The sequence below is a fragment of the Desmodus rotundus genome, chromosome 4, assembly GCF_022682495.2.
Source record: "Desmodus rotundus isolate HL8 chromosome 4, HLdesRot8A.1, whole genome shotgun sequence".
Taxonomy (NCBI): domain Eukaryota; kingdom Metazoa; phylum Chordata; class Mammalia; order Chiroptera; family Phyllostomidae; genus Desmodus; species Desmodus rotundus.
Window position 1 is genome coordinate 108,096,853 of NC_071390.1, and position 19,068 is coordinate 108,115,920.

Here is a 19,068-nt window from a genome sequence, read left to right on the forward strand (position 1 = left end):
AATCTAGGTAATTGCTGTGAAGGCAGTGGTTAACACTGACAATCACTTCACCCTAAGTAAATATTGCCCTTGGTAATGTGGGAGGGCCTCATCTAATCAGTTGAAAGACGTTAAAAGCAAAAGAGCATGTGTTGCAACCAATCAAAGCCAGGCAGATCCTCTCTTGCCTCCAGGAGACGGAAGAAAATGCACGGAGTCGGAGTCGTGGGGATGCTTGACATGCCTTTATTCACGGGTGGGTGAGCCACACTCGCTACAATCTGTGTGTGGTAGCCAGTGTGTTGGAAGATGTGTCTAACCAGTGGGAAGCCCCTACTTGTTTAAGTACTACAGGGGAACAAAGCCAGAGAACTGCCAAAACATTACATAGCATGACATAGTTCTGAGCATGCAAGCCCTCCTCATGTTATGGGAACAGTTTAACGGACCTAGTCTCAAGGCTATGAGAACACTGGTTATCAGGTCCCTCCAAGGCTATGGGAGCACCGCACCCCTTAGTTACCCAGCACCTGGGCAAGGAAGCCAGATGGCCTCCACTTACCCTACAGAGCAGCTTTAGCTTCAGTATGCAAATTGCCAGTCTCACCCATCAATTTCAGACTTTATAGCACCCACAATCACATAAACCAATTACCTGAAATAAATTTCCATACATAAATACACTATTCTATTAACTCATACATATATAAATCTCCACATACACACACACACACACACACACACAAATAAAGAGGTCTTAAAAGAAAAAAGTATGGCCCTGACTGGTCTGGCTCATTTGGTTGGGCATCATCCTGCAAAGTGAAAGATCGCCAGTTCAATTTGCTGTCAGGGCACATGCCAAGGTGGCAGGTTTGGTCCCTGGTCAGGACATGTATAAGAGGCTGCTGATCGATATATCTCTATCACATGGATGTTTCTTTCCCTCTCTTTCTCCCTCCCTTCCCCTCTCTAAAAAAAAAAAAAAAGTATGTGTGTGTATATATTGCAAGTATAAATGTGTGGTGTCTTATTTCACTTAAAATAATGCTCTCCAGTTCCATCCATGCTGTCTCAAAGGGTAGGAGGTCCTTCTTTCTTTCTGCTGCGTAGTATATCATTGTGTAAATGGACCACAGTTTTTGATCCATTCATTTACTGGTGGGCACTTAGGTTGCCTCCAGCACTTGGCTATTATAAAGTGTACTGCTATGAACATTGGGGTGCATAGGTTCTTTTGGACTGGTGTTTCAGGGTTCTTAGGGTATAATCCCAGCAATGGATGATCTCACCTATAAGTGGAACCTGATCAACAAAACAAACAAGCAAGCAAAATATAACCAGAGATATTGAAATTAAGAACAAACTGACAGTAACCAGAGGGAAGGTAGGAGGGGGAAATGGGGTGGGGAGAGGGAAAGGGTTTTCAGGAACAACTATGAAGGATGTGTGGACAAAACCTAGGGTGGGGTGTGGGATCAGGGGAGGGAGGCAGGGATGGCTGGGGTTGGGGGTAATGGTAGAGGGAAAATGGAGACAACGGTACATGAACTACAATAAAAAAATAAATAAAAGCGTGGTGTTAGATTAGGAATTCCTTTCTTTTCAAAGTTCTTTTCTTAAGTACTTTTTAATGCAGAACAGTCAATTCACTGGCTAAGTAATGAGAAAAGGAAAACCTAAGCAAGAAATTCTTTTTTATTGTATTTTTTCTATTACCATTTTTCTCCCTTATACCCACCCTTCCTCCAATCACCACCGTTGTCCATGTCCATGAGTCCTTTTCCCTTTCCGCTGGATCCCTCCACCCCCTACCCTCCATAACTGTCATCTTGCTCTCTATAAGTTTGCCTCTATTATTTGCTTGTTCATTAGATTCCACATATGAGTGAAATCATATGGTAGTTGCCTTTCTCTGACTGGCTTATTTCACTTAAAATAATGTTCACCAGGTCCAACCATGCTGTCACAAAGGATAAAATTTTCTTCCTTTTTATGGCCAAGAGGTTACAATTGTACAAATGTCCCATAGTTGTTTTATTAACTCTTCTACTGCAAGATTCTTGTTTTAAAAAAATCTTCAGCTCTGAGAAATAATTCTGATGGATGTATTGACATTTCTGAGGTTATCTTTGCTAATTCTCTGTTGGCAGCTCTTGCTGCATCAACCCAAATCACTTTCTGTTGTCATTCCCACACCCACAATGACAGCATTTCTCCCTTTTCCCTTCTCGATCTTCCTCTTCTGTTACTAACATAATTTAGTATTTTAAAGCCTCAGTGGGCTCTTCATAAGACAGTCTAAGCATAAAACAAACTACTGTATTTTGCCACGTATAACATATACCCACGTTTTTGTGCACATTATACATGGGATTATGTAATCATTATATCCATGTATAATGTACATCCTCATTTTTCCCTCAAAAATTTGATCAAAAAGTGTGCATTATACATGACAAAATATGGGTAGTCTCAATCTACTTCTAATTAATAGTGCTTTTTCTGGCCACACATTTTTCTTCTCATGTTTTATCCTCCCCCTTATACTTTATAGCTAACACACCAGTTTTGAATTTTTCTGGGTTTTTTTCCACTGGAATATCTGAAAGCAAACCTATATAGTAAATAGAACTGATAAATAGATGCAAGAAAATAGATGCATACATACATACAATAGATTTTTAGGAACAACACATACAGTAGATTTCAGCCTGAAGGTTGATCCCACACACAAACAGGCCAATAGAAATCAAGACTCAATTACAACAGGAGGGCCCACATAACCCACAAAAAGGACATTTTTGGAGCACCCAGCTCAGGTGATCAAGGAGACTGCACAATTGGGTCCAAAAGGACACTTATTACATAAAGTCACCCTACCAAGTCTGGAGATCATAGAAGACCTACCTCATACATAGAATCAAACACAGAGAGGCAGCCAAATTGGGAAGTCAAAAAAGTCCCCAAATGAAAATTCAGGAGAAATCTCCAGAAAAAGAGCTAAATAAAATGGAGGCAAGTAATTTACCAGATATAGAGTTTTTTAAAAAAAAGGTTATAAAGATTCTCAAGAAACTAAGTGAGAATCTCAACAAAGATACATAGCAAGTATAAAAAATGACATAGAAACCATTTTTAAAAAGTCTGAAATGAAGGATACACTAGAAGTAATAAACAGCAGCAAAATAAAAAAAAACAATTAAAAAAATAAGGATAGTTTAGGAGCCTTTAGAAAAATATGAAGCATAACAACATCTGCATTATAGGGGTACCAGAAGTAGAAGACAAGGAGGAAAAAATTGAAAACCTATTGGAAGAAATAACGACTGAAAACTTCTCTAACCTGATGAAGGAAAAATATACCCAAGTCCAGGAAGCACAGAGAGTCCCAAACAAGATAAACACAAAGACACATGATAATTAAAATGGCAAAGGTTAAAGACAAAGAAAGAATCTTAAAAGCAGCAAGAAAAAGACAGTTACCTACGGGGGGGCTCCCATAATACTCTCAGCTGATTTCTCAACAGAAACATTTCAGGCTAGAAGAGACTGGCATGAAGTATTCAAAGTGATATAAAGCAAGGACCTACAACCAAGACCACTCAGCAAGGCTATCCTTTAAAATTGAAGGAAAAATAGAGTTTCCAAGAGAAGAAAAAGCTAACGGAGTTTGTTACCACCAAACATGATTTACAAGAAACATTAAAAGGTCTTGGAAGAGAAGAAGGAGGGGGAGGGGGAGGAGGAACCAGAGGAACATAGCTAAAAGAATAATATGACAATAAGTACGTACCTATCAATGGTCACTTAAAATGTAAATGGCTTAAATACTCCAGTCAAAAGAAATAGGGTAGCTGAATAGATAAGAAAAGAGACCCATATAAATGCTGTCTACAAAAGATGTTCCTCAGAATGAAAAATACACATAGACTAAAAGTAAAGGGACAGAAAAAGATATTTATTGAAAATGAAAATGAAAAAATAGCTGGGGTAGCGATACTTATATCTGAAAAAGTAGACTTTAAAAGAAAGGCTATAGTAAAAGACAAAGAAGGACATAATGATAAAGGGAGCAAATCCAGTAAGAAGATATAACCCTTGTTCATGCACCCAACACAGGAGCACTAAACGTAAAAAGCAAATTTTGATGGACATAAAGGGAAAGATCAACAGTAAAACCTTGGACATATTAGGGAATTTTAACACACTATTGACATCAATGGATAGATATCCCAGAGAGAAAATTAACAAGGAAATCACAGCCTTATAGCACACTAAGACAAATAGATTTAATTGATATCTTCTGAGCATTTTATCCCAAAGCAACAGAAAATACATTCTTTTCAAGTGCACATGGTACATTTTCTAGGATAGGCCACATGTTAAGACACAAAACAAGTTTCAGCAATTTAAGAAGATTGAAATGATATCAAGCATCCTCTCTGACCATAATGTTATGAAATTAGAAATCAATCACAAGAAGAAACTGAAAAGCACCCAGACATGAAGTCTAAATAACATGTTACTAAACAATAAGTGGGTTAATAATGAGATCAAAGAAGAAATCAAAAGATACTTTGAAATAAATAAAATTAAGACACAACAACCCCCAAATTTGTATGCAAAGAGGACATACAGATGGCCAATAGACACGTGAAACGATACTCAATGTCACTAATTATCAGAGAGATGCAAATTAAAACCATAGTGACATATCACCTCACACCTGTCATAAAACTTTCATCAGTAAGTCAAGAAACGAGGGCTGGCGAGGATGAGGAGAAAAGGGAACCCCTTGCACTTTTGGTGGAAATGCAGATTGGTGCAGCCTCTGTTGAAAACAATATAGAGTTACCTCAAATAATTAAAAATGGAACTGCCTTATGACCCAGGGATTCCACTTCTGAGAATATATTTGAAGAAACCTGAAGCACTCATTCAAAAGAATATATGTAACCCTATGTTCATTGCAGCTTTATTGTAATAGCCAATATTTGGAAGCAGCCCAAGTGTCCATCAGCAGATGAGTAGATAAAGCAACTATGGGACATTTTCACAGTGGAACACTACTCAGCCATAAAAAAGGAGGAAATCTTACCTTTTGCAACAGCATGGATGAACTTGGAGATTATTATGCTAAGTGAAATAGGCCAGTCAGAGAAAGACAAATATCCTATGATTTCACTTATAGGATAGAATCTAATGAACAAAATAAAGTAACAAACAAAATAGAAACACTCACAGATAAAGAAAACAGACCAACAGCTCTCAGAGGAGAGAGGAATTGGGGGGCTGCAGGAAAAAGTTGAAGGTATTAACCAAAAAACAAAAGATACTCATATACACAGGCAACAGTGTGTTGATCACCAGAGGGAAAAGGGGATAGAAATGGTAGAAGAGGGTAAAGGGGGTATAAATGGCAACAGAAGAAGACTTGACTTTGGTGGTGAACACACAGTACAATATAGAAATGATGTGTTATAGAATGGTATGCCTGAAACCTATATAATTTTATTAACCATGTTACCCCAATAAATTCAATAAAATTTTTTAAAAAAGGTTTCCTTCATAAAATAAATTTATCATAAGTGGAAGCTTCCCATTGGCAGCTTAAGAAATCATAGCTTCCATATCTTTAAAGCATTCTTCTAATTCTTATTTTTCTGCAAAATATTAATATGAGAGTTTGATGAAAAAACTGAAATGTCTATGATGCAGAGTGATAAATCAGATTTTTCAAAGTGGCAGAAGAAAAAGAACATGGAGCTGGCAAGAGCTGCATCCCCAGCATTTTTCCTCTAAAACCCAAGATACATAAATTTGGTGAATACACTGTGACCTTACTGGTTGCTGAAACCAGCACATGTATCACTTGATAAACAGTTTTACGAAAATAGGGTTTGATTTATTTAGATAATGTAAGAGAATAAATTTTAGAATTGTTGATTTATATATTAATTGATATTAGTTTACTAGTTGATAAATATATTTAATGTCAACAGACATGATGAGTGGTATCGTTGCATATGGCCTAAGGTTTTAGAAAAAATATTTGAGGAAGTCCCCCAAAAGAATGTTTGCAAATCTATGGTTACTAGTCTATGATTGAAGAAATTTGGAAAATGTTTAGGTCTAATTAAGATAATGAGAATATCTTATCAAGAAGGGAAATCTAGACTCTAAAGATATGTGAAAGCTGAAGTTTAATCAATTACCTCAAGCCCTGCCCTGAAGAATTTGTTAATGGAGCGGGGCAGTTTACAAGAAGCTGGGATAACATGGATTCAGGGAACATACTGTTCTAGGCAGAGTGAGACATTGCTCTTGAGGGCAGGGCATTTGGACATCAGAAAGTCTGTATGTTAGAGAATCAAGACAGTTCACCAGACGTTTTCATGTCTTCAATGACCACCCCTCAGCATGGTCCAGTTCCCTTTGCTCTGCTTCTATAGTATCCAGCAATTTTCTGATTAAAATTTGTCTTCTATTTATTCTTTCCCTAGTATCTAGCACAAGGCCTGGCATAATGTAGTAGGAATTCAATAAATATTTGTGAATAATTGAACAAAATAGTAAGTTCCCAAGTGTCTAAAAATTGAAAAGAGGTGCTTTGCATAAAGCAACAGTATTCCAGTTACCAGGAAGAAATCCCTCCCCACTGAGAATCCCCACAGGAACAACAGGGGATTATCTAACATTTGGAAATTGATTACTACAAGTGCCCAGAGAATTGACTATCTCTAATTACACCAACAAAACCAGTTTCAAGAATTGTAGAAATAAGAGGCTCTAACTTCTAAAGTTCTCATCCAAGTATTGGGTTAAAGTGAAGTTGCTGTTTTAAAAGGTCAAATTTTGGCAATTTCACACAGCATGATCTAAATGTGTGTGTCCTATGAAGCTCTCTCTGAGTGGAGACCAACTCCTTAAACTGTGTGCCTGTGTCTTTTTTACCAAAACTGCTATAAAATCCATACTTAAATTTTAGGGAAGAAGGTAGGATAAGATAGGACACAGTGGTACTTAACTATAGGCATCTTACTCCCTAACTTCTTACCTTTTTAAAGCTAAAAAAAAGTGTTTTCCTTGTGTTACAAATGTAATGAAAGTGCCACATGATTTAAAAAGTTATAAATACAAGAAAAAAAATTTAATACCTAGTCTGACCATCTATAGAGATTTTAATACATTGATTTCATCTCTTTATTGTTTAATCTCTTATAATTCATAACTCTGAATATACTAAATATACCTCTATATCCCAGATTTTTATTTAAAAGTTATAATATACTATTCTGTTATGTGCTTCATAGTTCATTTTTATTGCCTGAAATATTCTCTCCAGTGCATTAACCATAATTAACCATTTCCCTGTCATTGTTTATTTAGATTGTCTTTATTTTCTGATACCATTAATATCTTCATTTTGTAGGGGAAACAAAACTTTACTTCTACTCTCTTAGGGTGCCTGGTTTAGCATGAGAGTTAAAATGACAGAAGACAGATTAACAGGAAAAAAACAGATTTTTATATGTACATGGAAGCCCTCATAGGAAAATGAAGACTCAAAGAAGGGGCAAAATCTTAATGCTTATGTACTAGGTCAAAGAAAGAGAGACAATTGGAGAAAATTATCCAAATATATGAAGACACCAAAGAAGAAGATAAGAACTTTTTAGTAAGGTCTGTTCGCACAGAATTCACTCTCCCTTGGCTCTCCCCATCTCTGGTTAGAAGAATGTTTCACTCCTGGTATATGGAAGGCAGCTTTCACACGGGAGTTTTATCTCCTACTTTCAAGAAGAAAAGGGAAGGTCAGAGTGCCCTTCTTGCACCGGGTGTTCTTCAAGTGCCTGTGTTAGCACTGGTGTTTAGCTGTATATTGAGAACAGAGAGCAAAAGGGACTTAGATATTGAGTTTCATAAAATGGGAAGCATAAGCCTGTTTGCTTGTTCAGCCAGGAAGTTGCAGTTTCTCACTCAAGGGGATTAAAGTATTTCTTTGCTAAGAGGATTAACACTCTTCCCTTCCCCTCCTCCAGTACCAGATTGTCAGGTAGGAGCATGGGAAGGTAGACGTATGTTCAACAGAAGTCAAAATGGTGCAGGAGGTGGTGCTGGACCACAGAGGACTGCCAGTCTAGCCTGGGGAAAGAAGAAATTGGTTGAGAGGTGGGCCCATCTAAAATCCACAAAAGTTTAGGAAGTTGATTGGTTCTTTTCAAAAGGCACCAGGTCTGTCCCACACTCAAGCTAATATACTCAGGGGACAAAAAAGCACTCCCTCCCTCTCTTTCTCACCTGGATGAGATGAGAAAGACTCACCCCATGCATTCACAAGTTCTCCCTTCCTAGCCCTGCTGTCCTACCTGCCATGACTCATGGCCATGCAATATCACATTCGGGCTCCAGGAGGGAGCCTGAAGTGGACTAGAGCCGGAAACACATACTAAGCTGGCTGGACCTGGCTGTACTTTAATATGGAGCAGAAACTCTGAACACTGGCTTTTTGTCTTGGCCTTGCTGAGAAGGCGGCTGGACTTTTTCCACAGCAGGACAAAGGGAGATAGGACATTGGAAACCCAGGGTGCAGCTTCTGTCTCCACACAAATAAACCATGCCATAGCACAATCTCCCACGTGTGGGTCTCTGAAGTGTTTTTCTTGTGATCTTGTGGAAGAACCTAATTCCCACCGACAACAGCTGTAGCTCAAAATAATTCTAATGACAAAGCAGCATATTTTGGGTAGCATATTCTGCCACCCTTCAATGTACATGTAGTTTTAGTACCTTGGATAGATTCCCATAAATAGAATCATAGTATCAACGGAGAGGTTAAAGCCTTGGACATATGAAATGCAATATATTTAAAATCAAAGAAGGTGCTCTTTAACAACTGTCTTTTTTATTTGAGAAGGCCCTTTGCTACCTTTGTCATTCTATTGCTGAGGGATAGAGATTGTCTTGGCCCCAACGGCAGACAGGAGGGCTCATAATTAGATTTTAATGGTTTCCTAGAGCAGCTCTAGGAATACATTTCCCTTAACTTTGGTAATTGGGAGTTATTTCACATGCATAATTGTTTCACATGAATAATTTAGCATATGTGACCAAAAAACAAACCTCATCTCAGGTCATTACTTTCAACCTCTCTTGTGTGGTGAAAGTCCTAATAGACAGGGAAATACGTATCGGGTCTTGGAGATTCAAGAATGCAGTCAGAATAAAACCCAAGGCCACCCAACCAATCTGCAGGTGTGTCCCTTCCAACACCTCTTCCCTGCTTGCGTTCCGGCGCGGGGACTGTGGGGAGCAGTACGGGTGAGAGATGGGGGGAGGGGCGGGACTCACGTTTCCTAGCAACCCACGCTGTCGCCTGATAGGCCGGTCACAGCGCGGCCACCATTTTCAAACCCCAGATGGTGGCGGCGACAGCTGCGGCGCTTTTCTGACAAACTTGTCTCGAGACAGAAGTACTTGGGCGCGGTGCCCGTCCCGGCGGGCTTCCCGGGCATCCGGCCACCGCCCCACCCCCATCAGCGCCATGGAGCCGGAGCTGGCGGCCCAGAAACAGCCCCAGCCGCGGAGACGAAGCCGCCAGGCTTCCGAGCTCGGCGCGGGTGGCGCCGCGGGCCCTTTGCCCGACACCCCCAGGCCGGAGCCAGACGGCAGGTGAGCCCGGGGGCCGGCGGCGACTGGGGACCCGGGCGGCGGGTCCGAGGCCTGGAGCGGGTAAGGGAAACGAGAGGCGGGCTGGTGCTCCCCCTCCTCTCGACCTCCCTCCCGGGGGCGTTGGCGCGGGCTGGTCACCGGTCTCCTTCCTCCGGAGGCGGCTGTGGGGCCCGGCCGCGGATTTCCGTTCTTCACTCGAGCCGGGTACCGGCAGGAATGGGGGCGGTTCCGAAATGCAAATAGGAGGCTGAAACTGCCCCGGAGCCTGCGGGGTGGGTGGAGAGGGATCGTTACCCGAGCGCGGTGACTTCTAACAGAACCCAGCACTTAGCATTGCCAGAGCCAGACTTCCTGGATGTGACTCCTGCTTCTGTCCCCGCCCTTGGCCAAGTTAGGTGATGCACTACCCCAGTTTCTTCTTTTATAACGTGGAGATGGTCATTATACCTGCCTTGTAAAATGGCTATGGGAATTATGAGTTAGAGCATATAACTCATATTGTAGAGGCATCTCAAATGCTTAGAACAGTGTCCGGTCCATCACTCAACAGAATTTTTTGCTGCTATTATATATTAAAAAATTGACATCCATTTAAGTGCTGAAAGAGAGCTTTAAAAATTAGTACAACCTCTTTTCTATATTAGGCTTGTTGAAGTTCAATGAAATTTCACAGCTAGATAGTGGGGAAATTTTGTCCTGTATTTCTTCTAATGTAATGTTTTGTTTGCCATGCTTCCTCCACTGAATGTCTCTAAAGAGTTGTAATCTTATTCAGTGAAACAATTACCATCACTCACACAGATATATTTAAGGAGCTCTTCTTTGCAAATGCTATAAATATTGGATATAAATAACATTTTAATCTATTTTTGCCCTGTGGGGCCTTAGGAGAATCCGTTGAACATTATATGTCACCTGTATGGCAGGAATATAAATTCATATTGATCCTTTTAAGGGTTTTATAATACTTTCCTTTTAAGAGAATTTGCAGTAATACTGTCCATTGGTAGAAAGATAATACTGTGACATGTGAGCTACCGGTAGTGAAATTTACTCTTTGAATTTGTTTTTCCAGTAAAATCGATGAATTTGTAGAGTGGATATCCAGGGTTAAAGGTAGTCTGGAGCCAGGCTAGGTGTTGTATAAACTCAGATCTGGGGATTATTGTTAACGTTAAGGGAAATTTAACTTTTTGGGTGGACTTTTTTCAAAACATATTTTAAACGATTTAGTGCCTATCAACATAAATAATTGAGCCAATTCTTGATAACCCAGGACTGTCATTGTTATTACTGTTTATAGTAATAGTTAAAAGGATGCCCACATTAGCTTTAAAACTATTTGCTTCCACATCAAATGACTGTACTTTTTAACAGTTTTATTGGGATGAAATTTGGATATCGTAACACTCACTCATTGTAAATGTGCAATTTAATAATTGATTCTTAGTAACTTTATACCGTTGTGCAGCCATCACCACAGTCCAATGTAGAACATTTCATCTCCCCAAAGATTACCGCAAGTCTCTTTGCAGTCTGTCCGCACTCCCACCCCGAGGCCTAGGCAGCCATTGATATGCTTTCCATCTCTGTAAATTTCTATTTCTGGCCATCACACACAAATGGAATCATGCCATATGTAATCTTTTGCATCAGCATGTTTTTACAGTTCATTCATATTATGGCATGCATCAATATTTCATTCCTTTTTATTGCAAAATAGTATTCTACCACATAAATGAATATTTTACATTTTGTTACTGTTTGTAGGAGATTTGAATTGTTTCCGGTTTGGGCTATTATGAATTTTGCTGCTATGAGCAATACATATAAGTCTTTTTGTGGACGCGTGTTTTCATTTTTGTTGGGTAGATTCCTAGGAGTAGAACTGCTGGGTCATATGGTAAGCTTATGTTTAACTTTTTAAGGAATTGTCAAACTGTTTTTCAAAGGCTGCTATGTTTTTAATGACGTGCGCTTTTAGATATTTTTCTCTTCCCTCACTGTTACTTGCTGCTGTCATTGTCCCTGTACCCTCACTCCTGAATTTGATGCTGGAGGCAAGGCAACCTGATAAGTATGTTAGAACTGCGTGACACAAAAGCTGGTGTCTAGATGTTCAACTGTGTTCTAGACTAGAGATTTTTTTCAAAGATGTATCTGTTACTTGGGACCCTCAAATACAAGTGAGAAGCCACATATGATAGAGCTCCTCTGGAATCTTTACGAAGTGGGAGAAGAGACAGTTCCTTAACAGCAAAGATGCTGAAGAGTCAAGAGTAAAAGATGTCTACTACATCAGATATTTGACACAAATAAATGAATTGTTTCAGTAATAATTGTCCTCTATTTTTTGTCTAATTTGCAGAGAAATTGAGAACCTGAATAGTTCAGCACCCCCCAAAATCAAACCATGTTAACTATAGAGCATAGTTTATATTATTCTTGTACATTAATGATATCCTTGGAATTTACAGATTAACATTTTTAGTTTTACCTATTTTTGAGTTATGTATAATCAAGTTTGAGTTTGTAATTAGGCTGAGGCATTTATTTGAGTTGTACTTGCTAGTGTGTAGGAGCAACTTTCCTAGCCGAGCAGCTACATTTCTTGTTTTCACATAGAAAGTAATTTTCCTTAACAGATCTGGAAGCACCCCAATTAATCTTCAGTTACATTTGATATATTTTGGAGGACCTTATGCTTCAAGTCTTTCTTCTTGCTAGTGTCAGTAACCAGCTCTGCTGTCTTCCTATCATTAGTCCTATTTTCCTTGTTTTTTAAAAACTTTTCTAACTCATTTTGGTTGTTTTTCACTGTCAACCCCTAAAAATCTACCTTATGATAAGCCAGTACCTTTATGTTTTTGTAGTTTGTTTTCCTTTTCAATTGGCAGAGTTATTTCACTTACATTGTCTGCTATACTTTATGAAAATGTTCATTGAGCTACCTTTCTGCCATTTATAATTCCAATTCAGCTCTTAATTGTCTGCCGTGATAGAGAGGGCAGTGACACAAATCCTCATCTCTGAAAATATTTTTTATTGTTTATTTTTTTATTAACTTTATTGGGGTGACATTGGTTCATGGGATCAGATAGGTTTCAAAGGAACATTTCTGTAATACATGATCTGTATATTGCATTGTGTTCCCACCACCCAAAGTCAAATCATCTTCTGTTACCATATATTTGGCCCCCTTCACCCTTTACTATCCTCCCACCCTCTCTCCTCCCATAACCACTATACTGTTGTCTGTGTCTATGAATTTCAGTTTTATATTCCACATAGGAGTGAAATCATATGGTTCTTAGCTTTTTCTGACTGACTTATTTTGCTTAGCATCCATGTTGTCGCAAATAGCAGTATTTCATCTTATGGCTGAATAGTATTCCATAGTATGTGTATGTACCACATCTTCTTTATCCAATCATCTAGCGAAAGACACTTTGGTTGTCCCGCCGTGAATAATGCTGCAGAACATAACGGGTGTATATATCTTTGTGAATAAATGTTGTGAAGTTTTTCAGGTAGATGCCCAGAAGAGGGATTACTGGGTCATATTGTAAATTTATTCTTAATTTTTTGAGGAACCGCCCCTTTTTCTCCACACCCTCTCCAATAGTTGTTATTGCCTGTCTTGTTCGTAATAGCCATTCTAACAGGTATGAGGTGGTATCTCATTGTAATGTTGATTGGCATTTCCCTACTAGCCAGTGAACTTGGACATCTTTTCATATATCTGTTGGCCATTTGTATGTCTTCTTGGGAGAGGTGTCTGTTCAGGTCTCCTGCCCATTTTTAAATTGGATTGTTTGGTGTTGAGTTATATGAGTTCTTTATATATGTTGGATGTTAAGCCTGATTTTCTGCTTGGATGATCTATCTAGAGCTCTAAATGGAGTATTATGGTCCCCAGCTATGATTGTGTTTTTGCCTGTTTCTCACTTCTGTTAGTAGCTGCTTTATATATTTCAGTGCTCCCTGATTGGGTGCATATATATTAAGTGTCATATCTTCTTCATGTAATGTCCCCATGATCATTATAAAATGTCCATCTTTTTTTAAAATATATTTATTGATTATGCTACTACAGTTGTCCCATTTCCCCCCCTTCACTCCCCTCCGCCCTACACACCCCCTCTCTCCCACATTCCCCCACTATAGTTCATGTCCATGGATCATACTTATAAGTTCTTTGGCTTCTACATTTCCTATACTATTTTTACCCTCCACCTGTCTATTTCTACCTACCATTTATGCTACTTATTCTGTGTACCTTTCCCCCCTCTCTCCCCCTCCCACTCCCCTGCTAATAACCCTCCATGTGATCTCCATTTCTGTGGTTCTGTTCCTGTTCTAGTTGTTTGCTTAGTTTGCTTTTGTTTTTGTTTTAGGTGTGGTAGTTAATAACTGTGAGTTTGCTGTCATTTTACTATTCATATTTTTTATCTTCTTTTTCTTAGATAAATCCCTTTAACATTTCATATAATAAGGGCTTGGTGATGATAAACTCCTTTAACTTGACCTTATCTGAGAAGCACTTTATCTGCCCTTTCATTCTAAATGAAAGCTTTGCTGGGTAGAGCAATCTTGGATGTAGGTCCTTGCCTTTCATGCCTTGGAATACTTCTTTCCTGTCCCTTCTTGCCTGTAAGGTCTCTTTTGAGAAATCAGCTGACAGTCTTATGGGAACTCCATTGTGGATAACTCTCTCCTTTTCTCTTGCCGGTGTTAAGATTCTCTCCTTATCTTTAATCTTCGGTAATGTCATTATGATGTGCCTTGGTGTGTTCCTCGTTAGGTCCAACTTCTTTGGAACTCTCTGAGCTTCCTGTACTTCCTGGAAGCCTATTTCCTTTGCCATATTGGGGAAATTCTCCTTCATTATTTGTTCAAATAAGTTTTCAATTTCTCACTCTTCCTCTTCTCCTTCTGGTACCCCTATAATTCAGATGTTGGAATGTTTTAAGATGTCCTGGAGGTTCCTAAGCCTCTCCTCATTTTTTTGAATTCTTGTTTCTTCATTCTTTTCTGGTTGGATGTTTCTTTCTTCCTTCTGCTCCATACTGTTGATTTGAGTCCTGGTTTCCTTTCCATCACTATTGGTTCCCTGTACATTTTCCTTTCCTTTACTTACCATAGCCTTCATTTTTTCATCCAATTTGAGACCAGCTTCAACCAATTCTGTGAGCATCCTGATTACCAGTGTTTTGAACTATGCATCTGATAGGTTGGCTATCTCTTCATCGCTTAGTTGTATTTTTTCTGGAGCTTTGATCTGTTCTTTCATTTGGGCTTTTTTTTTTTTTTTTTTTTTGTCTTGGTGTGCCTGTTATGTAAAGGAGTGGAATCTTAGGTGTTCACCTGGGCAGGGCAACCCATGTCGCTGTGTTTGTGGGGAAGGGGTCCAAGAGGGAACAATGGCTCTTGCTCCACTCTCTGCTGACTTTCAGTCACTTCCCCTGCTACCCACAAGCAAAGTGAGCCTTTCTGGTGCTGATTCCCATGTGGGTGGTTTTGTATACATTCTGGGACCCTGTGGGTCTCTCCAACGAACTCTCCTGTAAGGCTGGAAGCTTCTCCCACTGCCACCTCAACCCCCAAGGGGTTTTCAGTCAGAGGTTTGAGGCTTCATTTCCCTGAGTTGGAGCCCTGGGGTTGTGTGGTTTGTTTCACTCCCCCTTTGTTCCTCCCAGTTTATCTGCGCACAAATGTGGGACCCCTGGTCGCCAACCACCACCTCCAGGGATCTGCCAGCTGCTCCTTGCTGGCCAGCTGCAGCCTTGCCTGCCCCGCGCCACAATCTGCCGCCTCGATGGGTCCACCAGCCACAGTCTTGCCCACCCCAGTCCCCCAGCCACTGCCTTGCCCCGACTCCTCTCCGCCCAGCTGCGTGTCTCCGCCCCTCCTAGCAGTCTGGATGAATGTGTCTTCTTTAATTCCTTGATTGTTGGACTTCCATACAGTTTGATTTTCTGTCAGTTCTGGTTGTTTTTTGTTTTGAAATTGTGGTTGACCTTCTTTTGGTTGTGCAAGGAGGCACAGTGTCTACCTACGACTCCATCTTGGCTGGAAGTCCTAAAATGTCCATCTTTGTCCCTTGTTGCCTTTGTTATCTTGAAATCTCTTTTGCCAGATATAAGTATGGCTACACCTGCTCTTCTGTGGATGCTATTTGCTAGGAGAATCATTTTCCATTTTGAGTCTAACTTTGTCTTTGAAGCTTAGATATGTTTCCTGAAGGCAGCATATGATTGGGTTTTGTTTTTTTATCTAGACTGCTTACTCTGTGCCTCTTTATTGGTGAGTTCAGTCCATTTACATTTAGGGTAATTATTGATGTATGAGGATTTCCTATGGCCATTTTATCTTTGTTTTCTGGTAGCTCTGTGCCTCCATTGGCTCTTTTCCTTTGTGTTTGGCTCTTTTTCTTTGTGTTTCTGTTGTTTTTGTTTTCTCTCTCTTTTTTTTTTAAGCTATGTGTCTCATTTTGGGTTTTTTGTTTGTGGTTACCATTATGTTTATGAAAAATAAACTTTTATATGTGTATATATGTATACATATTAGACCTTTTTCTTCTGAATGCATCTAATCTGTATCTTCCTTTGCAAATTCAGGCCTTTACCCCCTCCCCTTTTATGTTTTTGTTGTCACAAATCATCCCTGTTTATGCTGTTAAGTTTGTTGGTGATCTTACTTGTATTTTGTGACCTTTTGGTTTTTGTTTCAGGTAGAATGACCCGCTTGAGTGTTTCCTGCAATGGAGGCCTTGTGGTGATAAATTCCCTCAGCTTCTATATGTCTGGAAAATCTTTATTTCTCCTTCATATTTAAAGGATAACTTTGCTGTATATATTATTCTTGGCTGGTCATTTCTCTTTCAGTAGTTGGAATATTTGGTTCCCCTCTCTTATGGCTGGTAGAGTTCGGCTGAGAAGTCCAATGATAACCTAATGGGCTTTCCAGTATAGGTTACTTTCTTCTTTTCCCTGGCTGCCGTGGGAATTCTTTCCTTGTCATCAGTTTTTCGGTTTAAATAAAATGTGCCTTGGACAAAGCCTCTTTGGATTGAGGTAAGTAGGTGTTCTTTTTGCTTCTTGGATTCGAGGATCTAGCTCTTTCCATATGATGAGGTTTGGGAAGTTCTCATCAACTATTTGTTGGAATAGGCTCTCCATTCATTTCTCCCTCTTCTTCTTCTGGTATGCCTATCATTCTTATATTGCTCTTTGTGATGAAGTCAGATAGTTGTCATAAAGTTCTTTTATTTTATTTCTGTATGCTTAAGTCTCTGTCTTCCCTCGGCTTCATTCTAAGTTTTCATGTTCAGTGTCACTAATCCTTTCCTCCATCTGGTCTGTTCTATTTCTTAATGTTTGCTAATTCATTCTTGATCTCTTTTATTGATTTTTATATCTCCGGAATTTATTTGTTTCTTTTTTAAAGTTCAGTGTCTTGGGAAAGTACACGTTTTGTTTGCTGATTTGTTTTCTGAGTGCATTAAATTGCCTGTCGTATTTTCTCACATCTCATTGAGTATTTTCAGAACTGCAATCTTGAATTCTCTGTCATTTATATTCCTTATTTCCATGTCTTTAAGTTTGTTTTCTGGAGAGTTTTCATTTTCTTTCTGAGCTTCCTCACTACTTTGGTTATTCGTGGTATTAGATGGATTCGTTCTCTATCTAGGCATCTATGTCTGAGTGGCATTTCGCTAGCAGATTAATACAAATAAATCTTTCTCTTATTTTCCAGTAGGTGGTGCTGAATCACAAGTTTTGTTCTTCAGGGGTTTTTTGTTTGTTTTTGTTTTTTTAGCTCATGAAATCTCAGTGCTGTCCTTCTCAGCCAGATGTTGCTGACAGTGTAACCACAATGCATGGGAGTAGAGTGGGCTGTGTGAACTGGCCAGTTTCTTTGTTGTTTTGCCTTCCTCATAATGGTGACCTCAGACCTCTGCAGGGTCCCCCTGTACCCCCACCCCAGAATTGGTCACAAAGTGAACCCTTTGCCCAAGGGTAAAAAGCAATTCTGTAGTACCAGTTCTCAAGTTTGCAGATAATGTGCTCTACAGTCGGACACCAAGGGTGAAGGGAGGCAAACTCTGGGAGGCTGTAGGGTTCCATGGCTTTGTTACTCTACCTGGAATGCCAACCACCCAATACGAGCAGCTGCCCCTCTGGTGCTGTGTCCCTCCCAGGCCTCTAGGCCCACCTACAGCTTGTGCTACTCAATCCTGCAGGAATGCCCACCAAATCTCTTCGCTCCTCTGGGCTGAAGGGAGCACCAGCTACTACCGGATCCCTTCCCTCTCCGGGCTGAACCCCGCTGTGAGCTCTGCTGCAGGGCTGCATCCAAGACTTGTCTCAGCTTGTCTTCCTTGTTGCCTCTCCCTTTAGCTCCTACTTTCCCACCTTTAGATGTTTCAATGCACGGAACTCTCAAGTGTGCTTGTGTGTTGAGGAGGGAATCTTTTTTTGAGTTATAGCCATTCAAATTGTTGAAACTTCAAGGGGAGAGATCAAGGGGATCTCTCATGCCACCATTCAAAAGGACCAATCTGGAAATATAATTTGGCTTAAGGATGAATTAGCAGGATGATTCTCTTTTTGAACATCAGCTTTACCATTTCAGTTATGCTTTGTTTAGGCTAAAACTATCTTAGTGCAAAAATAATATACATCATTCGAAAGCACACCAAATAATACAAAAGGAAGTATAAGTCCAAGGAATAATCACAACGGGGTTAATAAGAAACACAGTTTTGTATACCAAGCTAGTTCTTTCATGTATTATTTATTTTATGCCTTAAATGTTGTAATTATTTGGATGTATAAAAAAGGAGATTGGACAAAAATTGTTGAAAAGACCACGAACCATCACATATTTTATCCTTGAAACTTCCCTCTAAATAGACTGTATTGTGTATCTTCCAGAAAGGGTAATTATAATCTTAATGCTTTATGAAATCAAAAAAAGTTTCCCACAAGGATTTAAAATAGCTTTTACATTTTGAGTCTGACCCCTGTGAAAAATGACTGTGTCTTTCCAAGATTTTTAAAAGTTGGCATTGTCACATGCTTTTTGGGCACAATTTGTTTTGGGGGTTACTTTTTTTCATGCATATTCAAAATAAATAGGTACTTGTTATTGAAATGGGAAAAAATAGCATTACTGTAAAGCTGATTATAGCTAGTGCTGGAAAGAATCTTGCCATCCAATTGGAAATATTTTTCCAGTTTGTTTCCCTCTTTAAAATTCCTAGGAACTATTTTTCTTTCCAGCTTTCAGGCATCAAATTTATTCTGAGGTCAGTATGCTTAATTCTATGGAATTAAGAAATAATATCTGGTTTTGTGTTCTCCTTAACACTTTCTTATACCCAAAAGTCAGCGTTTATTGAATATTTTAAAT

General features: G+C 39.4%; 1 protein-coding gene across 1 annotated transcript in view; it reads left to right on the forward strand.

Annotated features, from left to right (window-relative positions):
* Positions 1 to 9,402: 9,402 nt before the first annotated feature.
* The window catches only part of NET1 (neuroepithelial cell transforming 1), a 36,863-nt gene continuing 27,197 nt past the window's right edge, over positions 9,403 to 19,068 (forward strand). The window contains exon 1 of the mRNA XM_053922584.1: positions 9,403 to 9,651. Within this exon, the coding sequence (XP_053778559.1) occupies positions 9,524 to 9,651 (128 nt within the window). The 5' untranslated portion in view covers positions 9,403 to 9,523. The remainder of the gene's footprint in view (positions 9,652 to 19,068) is intronic.